This window comes from Zingiber officinale, chromosome 5B (assembly GCF_018446385.1).
Source record: "Zingiber officinale cultivar Zhangliang chromosome 5B, Zo_v1.1, whole genome shotgun sequence".
Taxonomy (NCBI): Eukaryota; Viridiplantae; Streptophyta; class Magnoliopsida; order Zingiberales; family Zingiberaceae; genus Zingiber; species Zingiber officinale.
Window position 1 is genome coordinate 117,375,451 of NC_055995.1, and position 7,377 is coordinate 117,382,827.

Consider the following 7,377-nt stretch of genomic DNA (forward strand, 5'->3'; position numbering starts at 1 on the left):
TGTATTTTTCATCACCTAAACTAGAGTAATTGTAAATGATAGAATGGAGATAAAGAGAAAATCGAATAATCTATGACTATAAATATATTTAAATAAAAATTAAATTTAATATCTATCAAGGAAGTGAAATGGTAGAGCTATTTAACTCGTTATTGCTAAAAAATAATAAAATCTTTTATTTTAATTAAACACATGGGATGAATGCATCAACATTTGAATTTAATCAAGGAGCATAGTAGCACCAACCGGATCAACATGTTAATATTAGGTGTGATTTTTCTTCTCCAATCTCAATGAGTAAAAGAAGCATAGAGAGGGGGAGTTGGAAAAGGGGAAGAGGGGGAACTAAAAAAAATAACTTTTTTATTTTGTATTGTATGAATAAGATAAAAAATTTCTAATTCATGTTATTATTGATCAAAGGAGAAAGTATCACCAATGAATGGGAAACATAACGAAAGTAAGCTACGATTGAGAGATATTGAAGAGGAATATAAAAAAAATCCATAATTAGAAATAAATTTAATTTGTTAAAAAAAGAGCCCCTTTCTGAGTCTATCCATTTGAGATCTTTGTGAAATCCGAAGCTTTATCAAGATTGAGATCATGTAAATATTTAGTCACGTGTGGGCCATATTTTTTTTCTATTCCCTTTAAAACATATACATATAAATATATTTAATATATCAAAAATAATGACTCTAATTTTTAGAAAATAAAATTATATAATCTTTTATAATGTGGATCTATTCTTTTCCATTCTCTTTTAAAAAAATACATAAAAATATATTTAATACATTAGAAATAATGGACCCAATAAAAACTAAGACCCTAATCTTAATGACCTATGCCTGAAACTGATTTGATGAAAAAAGTTAAGAAGTTAACTTTAGACGTTGATATCTCACGCTTCCGAATTTACCAATGAAAAAATATTGAAATTAGATTCAATTCATTATATATTTCTTTTATATATATATATATATATATATATATATAAATTTATTCTTAATTCCTTAATTCTTATGTTTTTATATTAAAATATTCAAAAATTTTGTTATTATTTTATTTATTACTCGATAATATGTATAATATACAATACAAATTACAAATAATATAATTTATTATAATTATAAATAAATAATTAATATTATAAATAAATAAATAATAAATTAAATAAACAAGGAAATCATCCATCTCCGGAATTAACCGAGCCCAAGGTACAGATATCTGCATTATTAAAAAAAAACACACACACAGATAGCAATCGGTGCGCATCTTATTCCACATACATTAAAAACTAGAAGAAAGCTACGCACGGTGCAGCGATAAGGCTACACGGTTCGAAATCTAACTGTGACATCAATAAATTAATTTAATGTTAACTAATTAAATTGAATTAAAATTTTATTAAAATCGAGTCAAATTAAAAATTAATTATTTTGATGGATATCGAATTAATCAAATTTATTTTTAAAACAATAAAAAAAATTATACCTATTTATCCGAGATATCAACAAACAGGCAACGGACGTTGGGATACCGAAGAAAGTTACTAAAATCTTGTAATATCTCTATCTCCTACCTACTCCGTCTTCTCCTACCTACTCCGTCTTTCCTCACTTTCAAGCCTCTTAAGTCCGGTGGTCATATTGCTGGTCCCACACACCAACCATCTCCATTTTCTGCTTCACCGTCACCACCACCACACCACCACCACCCGTCAATCCTACCGCTTTTATAGTCGGGATGGTAGATCATCCAATTCAATTCTTAAGAATTTTTAAGTTTTTAAATTCGTTTAAATATTCATTTAAAATGAGATAAGATAAAATAAAATAAAATAAAATAAAATACTCACGATCATAATTATGAATACTGCTTGTCATTTGATATCTTTGTTTAAAAGACAAAAAGGAAATATAAAAACTTGCTGGGAGCGACATGACTTTGGGTTTCTACATTCTTCACTACTACGCTACTGTACAAGTTAAAATGGTCAAACAGCAACTCAATCATCGACCAAACTCTCTTCCTCTCCTCATCTCGTGTCGTGAAGGGCCACACCGCCATGGATCCCAATTCCGAGATCGTCTTCGACTTCCCGCCCTTCCTGCGCCTCTACAAGAGCGGCCGCGTCCACCGACTCATCGGCACCGACTACGTCCCCGCCGGCGTCGATCCGGCCACCGGGGTCGCCTCCAAGGACGTTGTCATCGACCCCCGGACAGGTCTCTCTGCCCGCCTCTACGTCTGCTGCCCGTCCGCCTCCACTCGGCGTCCCATCCTCTTGTACCTCCACGGCGGCGCCTTCGTCGCCGAGTCCGCCTTCTCCCCGACCTACCACGCGTTCCTCAACAGCGTCGTGGCCAGGGCCGACGTCGTCGCCGTCTCCGTGGAGTACCGGCGCGCGCCGGAGGATCCCCTCCCCGCCGCCTACGACGACGCCTTCGCCGCCCTCAGGTGGGTGGCCTCTGGCGGCGGCGGAGAGCCCTGGCTGGCGGAGCGCGGTGACTTCGATCGGGTGTTCCTGGCCGGCGACAGCGCGGGCGCAAACATCGCGCACAACATTCTGGTGCGGACGCGGGCGGATCCGCTGGAGATCAAGATCGCGGGGCTGGCGCTGATCCACACCTACTTCTGGGGCAAAGAGGCGGTGGGCGCGGAGCCGACGGATCCGGCCTTCCGGGAGTGGCTGGAAACGACGTGGGGGTTCGTGTGCGGGTGGAGCTCCGGGATCGAGGATCCGCGGGTGGATCCGTTCCGCGACGAGGCGGCGCTGCGGTCGCTTCCGTGCCGGCGGGTGCTGGTGAGCGTGACGGAGAAGGATTGGTTCAGGGAGCGGGGGAAGGCGTACTACGAGAGGCTGAGGGCGAGCGGGTGGGAGGGGGAGGCGGAGCTGGTGGAGACGGAAGGGGAGGAGCACGTCTACTTCCTCAGCAACCCTAATTGCGAAAAGGCGTCGGCGGAGATGGCTCGCTTGGTCGCTTTCCTTACCCAATGATTCATAATCAATGTTTAGTTAAGAGTCCGGGAGTTGCTTGCTATTTGCCGCCCCTCGCCGTGAATTCTTTTCCCTCTTTTAACTTTTCCGTTCGTTTGTAAGGAAAACCTGCGTTTTCATGGAATACTGATCAGTGATAGCGTGTCTGCTATTTTACTAGTGGACACCAATCAGAATCAGGCTCTTTCACAACCATCCAATTAAGTTTGAAATTATGGCCAACCACAAAGACAAACGCTTGACAACGATTCTGGCACTCCGAATTTTCAGAGTATTCAATATATCTCAAAATTTTCAAAAGATGCTCTTGTATCTCAAAATACTCTCTTAAATTTGATTCCACAACGAAGCGGTTTAGATGGAATATATTTTGAAAAAATAAAATAAAATAAAATAAAATACATTCCCTTTGAGAAACTTGAATGTTACCTTTCTTAAATCGCCACATAATAAAAGATGCAAACAGTTCGACATTCTCACTGGTTTTTATCCTCTACGGAACACTTTTCGTCACTATAAATTGCCTTTCAGCGGAGGAGATGTAGGATCCGACCTCAAGGCATCCACATTTCTGAAGCCTCCTGCAATCGCAAGAATGAAGCGAGCAACAGGCGCTGTCCTCCTTGTCATTGCTCTGATCTTTGCAAGCGAATCATTCTTCTTGTGCGAGGCCAGGCATTCGGTGGCAAGGAAGCCATGCTCACTTCGAGACCGCAAAGAGATCGAGATCGCAGAGACAACACGGAGGACAGTGATCACGAACGGCAGAGAGCTCATGGTCACCGCAGAAGATGTGCGACCTTCGACGCCCGGTCACAGCCCAGGAGTAGGACACAAACCCTTCAGCAAAGGAATGGACTCCAAAGCTTAATTGCAATAAACTCGTATCGAGTATTGCATTTTACAGTCAGAAATGTGCAGATTTAATTTGCTTCCGACTGATTCGCTTTGTGCATGTACTACTTGGCAATTGAAGTTGCAATATTACAGCAATTAATAAGTGATAAACTATACAGTCTCAAGTTTGTATATATCATAGGCAAAGTTTCTGATTTAATCCTTGAGATGAATTCAGTAAGAACAACCATCTCCTGAATTTGCAACAGGAGAGAAAGATTCTAGACCAAGATTCTGATGAATCCTAACCTTTTCTAAAGATCGACCGACATTGGACTGCATATCAGTACTACAAAAGCAGTATCTTGCAGGACTCCTTGTTTCTTTTGTCGTGACCATTCATCCAAGGAATTTATGCAAAACGCAGCATGGACTATTGAAGAAAGAGTGGTGCTCAATCATCTGATTGGTATAGTTTAATGAGAGAATTTTTCCTTGCCATGGGAGTATCAGTATATATCTTACTGAGTTTGAACTGTAATAACTGTAATAGAACTAATTATGCTAAAACAGTAATATTTAATTGCACTAATATACGACGAGTATGCAATAAACTTTAATAACAGCAAAGGGTTAAGAAATTGTGTATCTCCGGTCGAAGCGTCGGACGTGCCGACTGTCTTTAGAGAATTGATTGCCGCCCACGGTGCAAAGGCTCTCCGGCAAAATCCTCCCAAGATCCGACAACCGCTCGTAGGTGCACTCCAAAACGAGCACCGCACTCGGACTCAACCTCAAGCGAGCTGGGGATTTGCACCCCCCCTGCGCGCGATAATCGCGTGCGTGACGCCCGGTTTATGGATTTCCGGCTCGAACCCCCCAAATCCATTCGATTTGGGCTTGGCCCGCTCACAGAATCGCGTCTCTTCGTTCACGCGGACAGAAACAATGCGTCGCGCTGTTTTGATTCCTCACGCGGAGCGGAAAAGAACCGAACCGGAATAGATAAATCAGGCAACAAAACCCAATGGAGTGAACCAAACCGGACTGGCAAAAACAGACCGGGCCGCCCGTAAGCGAGAGGCCCACGAGCTGGGGATTTGCACCCCCCTGCGCGCGATAATCGCGTACGTGACGCCCGGTTTATGGATTTCCGGCTCGAACCCCCCAAATCCATTCGATTTGGGCTTGGCCCGCGCATGCGTGTAGGCCCCCTTATCATTGCTAAGCAAGGATGGAAGGGTTCCATATATAAGGCCTTCCAAAGTTCTTAGCTTGGCAATGTGGGACTAAAAAACTCAAGGGAAGGGAATAGTTTGAATTACAATTCAACAATCCCCCACTAATTCAAATTATTTTAGAAGAAAAGAAAGATATGTTCTGAGGCTTGGTTGCAATGAGCTTTCAGTGAAAATACCTTCCGGTTTGAATTTTCACCTAAGTATACCAATCTTATTCACATAGGTTTGAAGAGAACAGAGTCTTGATCTTAAACCTTTTATATGTGAAGATCAATTGGTAACAACTCATCACTGGCGACGGTTGAATCCTTCTGGGTTGGTGCATTACGGCCATGCCACCGAATCTTGTTTCATAAGTGCTAAGGAGAGTTGCCTAGACCCCCCACACTGCGGCCTCACAGTTACACTTACATAGGTGAGTTCTCCAAGGATGTACTGCAAGCATCCTGTCATTAAGACCTTGAACTCATTAAGAGCTTTTAAGCTTATCCTTACTAGCAGTCAAGCATCTATCCAGGGAAGAGACTATGAGATTATATCTCAATTAATTTGATGCTTACGTTTCACCCTTATAGCTTGTTTGTACCACATTGAACCTACTTTTTGGGATCTCCAATCAGATAGGTTGGGTTGCCGCTATAGATGAAACCAGGACAGGCCTCAGTCCCATTCCCTTACTGGATCTCTTGATTTTCTCAGAATCAAGTCCTTTAGTGAGTGGGTCAGCAATATTGTCTTTTGAACTTACAAAGTCCAATGACACCACTCCAAGAGACACTAGCTCACGAATAGACTTTAATCTTATTCGTACATGTCTCTTCTGTTTCTGGTTATACTTGGAGCTTCTAATCTGAGCTATTGTTGTTTGATTGTCACAGTGTACTGAAATAGAAGGTATTGGCTTCATCATCAAGGGAATTTCAGAAAGAAGACCCTTAAGCCAATCAGCTTCAGTTACTGTGGTATCCAAAGCACACAATTCTACCTCAGATGTAGACCGGGTTATAATCGTCTGTTTAACAGACCTCCAAGCAACTGCACCGCCTCCAAGTGTAAAGACATAACCAGTAACGCCTTTACACTCAGCAGTGTCAGCTATCCAACTGGCATCACTATATCCCTCCAGGACTGCAGGGAATCTCCCATACCACAAGCCCAAGGATATAGTGCCTTTCAGATATCTGAGTACTCTATCTAATGCATCCCAATGCGTTCTGTCCAGACAGCTGGTAAACCTGCTCAATTTCGTTATAGCAAAAGAAATATCAGGTCTAGAACAATTAGCTAAATACATTAGACTACCTATTATTTGTGAGTATCTTAATTGAGACACTGCCACACCACTATTATTCTTGTGGAGAGTTTTTGAAGGGTCATATGGTGTGACAACAGATTTAACTTGGCTATAGCCATATTTCTCTAATACTCTCTCAACATAGAGTGATTGAGAAATTGCTATTCCATCAGTTAATCGAGTCAACTTCAGCCCTAAAATCATATCAGCACAACCCATATCCTTCATATCAAACTTACCACTTAAGAGGGCCTTAGTCTCATTAATAATTGAAAGATTAGTTCCAAATAGTAGAATATCATCTACATATAAACATAGGATAATACAATTATCACCTTTCATTTTAGCATACACACATTTATCAGAGTCATTTACTTCAAAGCCAAACGATAGCATAGCTCTATCAAATTTTTCGTACCACTGCTTTGGGGCTTGCTTCAAACCATAAAGAGATTTGACTAACCTACAGACTTTATTCTCATTTCCAGAGACTACATATCCCTCAGGCTGATCCATATATATCTCTTCTTCTAGATCTCCATTTAGGAATGCCGTTTTGACATCCATTTGATGGACCTCAAGATGATATATGGATGCTAATGCAATTAACACTCGGATTGTAGTAATTCTGGTAACAGGAGAATAAGTATCAAAATAGTCAATCCCTTCTTTTTGTTTGAATCCCTTAGCAACTAGGCGGGCTTTGAATTTATCTACTGACCCATCAGGCTTTAGTTTTCTCTTAAACACCCATTTACATCCTATAGTGGTACACCCAGGAGGTAAATCTACCAACTCCCAAGTGGCATTAGAGATAATAGAGTCCATTTCACTTTTAATGGCCTCTTTCCAGTGCTTAGCTTCAGGAGAAGCCATAGCATCTCTATATGTCACAGGGTCACCTTCTATATTATAGGTGATAAAGTCCTGGCCTAAATCCGTAGACACACGTTGCCTCTTGCTCCTTCTCGGTTCTGTACACTCACTAGATTCATTTAGTC

The 7,377-nt window shown here is 41.2% G+C and overlaps 1 protein-coding gene across 1 annotated transcript; it reads left to right on the plus strand.

Moving 5' to 3' along the window:
* The first annotated feature begins 1,958 nt into the window (after positions 1-1,958).
* LOC121985510 (probable carboxylesterase 2) lies at positions 1,959-3,199 on the plus strand. The gene has a single exon (XM_042539009.1). It carries the CDS (start codon positions 2,072-2,074, stop codon positions 3,002-3,004), a length of 933 nt encoding a protein of 310 aa, XP_042394943.1. The 5' UTR covers positions 1,959-2,071; the 3' UTR covers positions 3,005-3,199.
* The last annotated feature ends 4,178 nt before the right edge of the window (positions 3,200-7,377 follow it).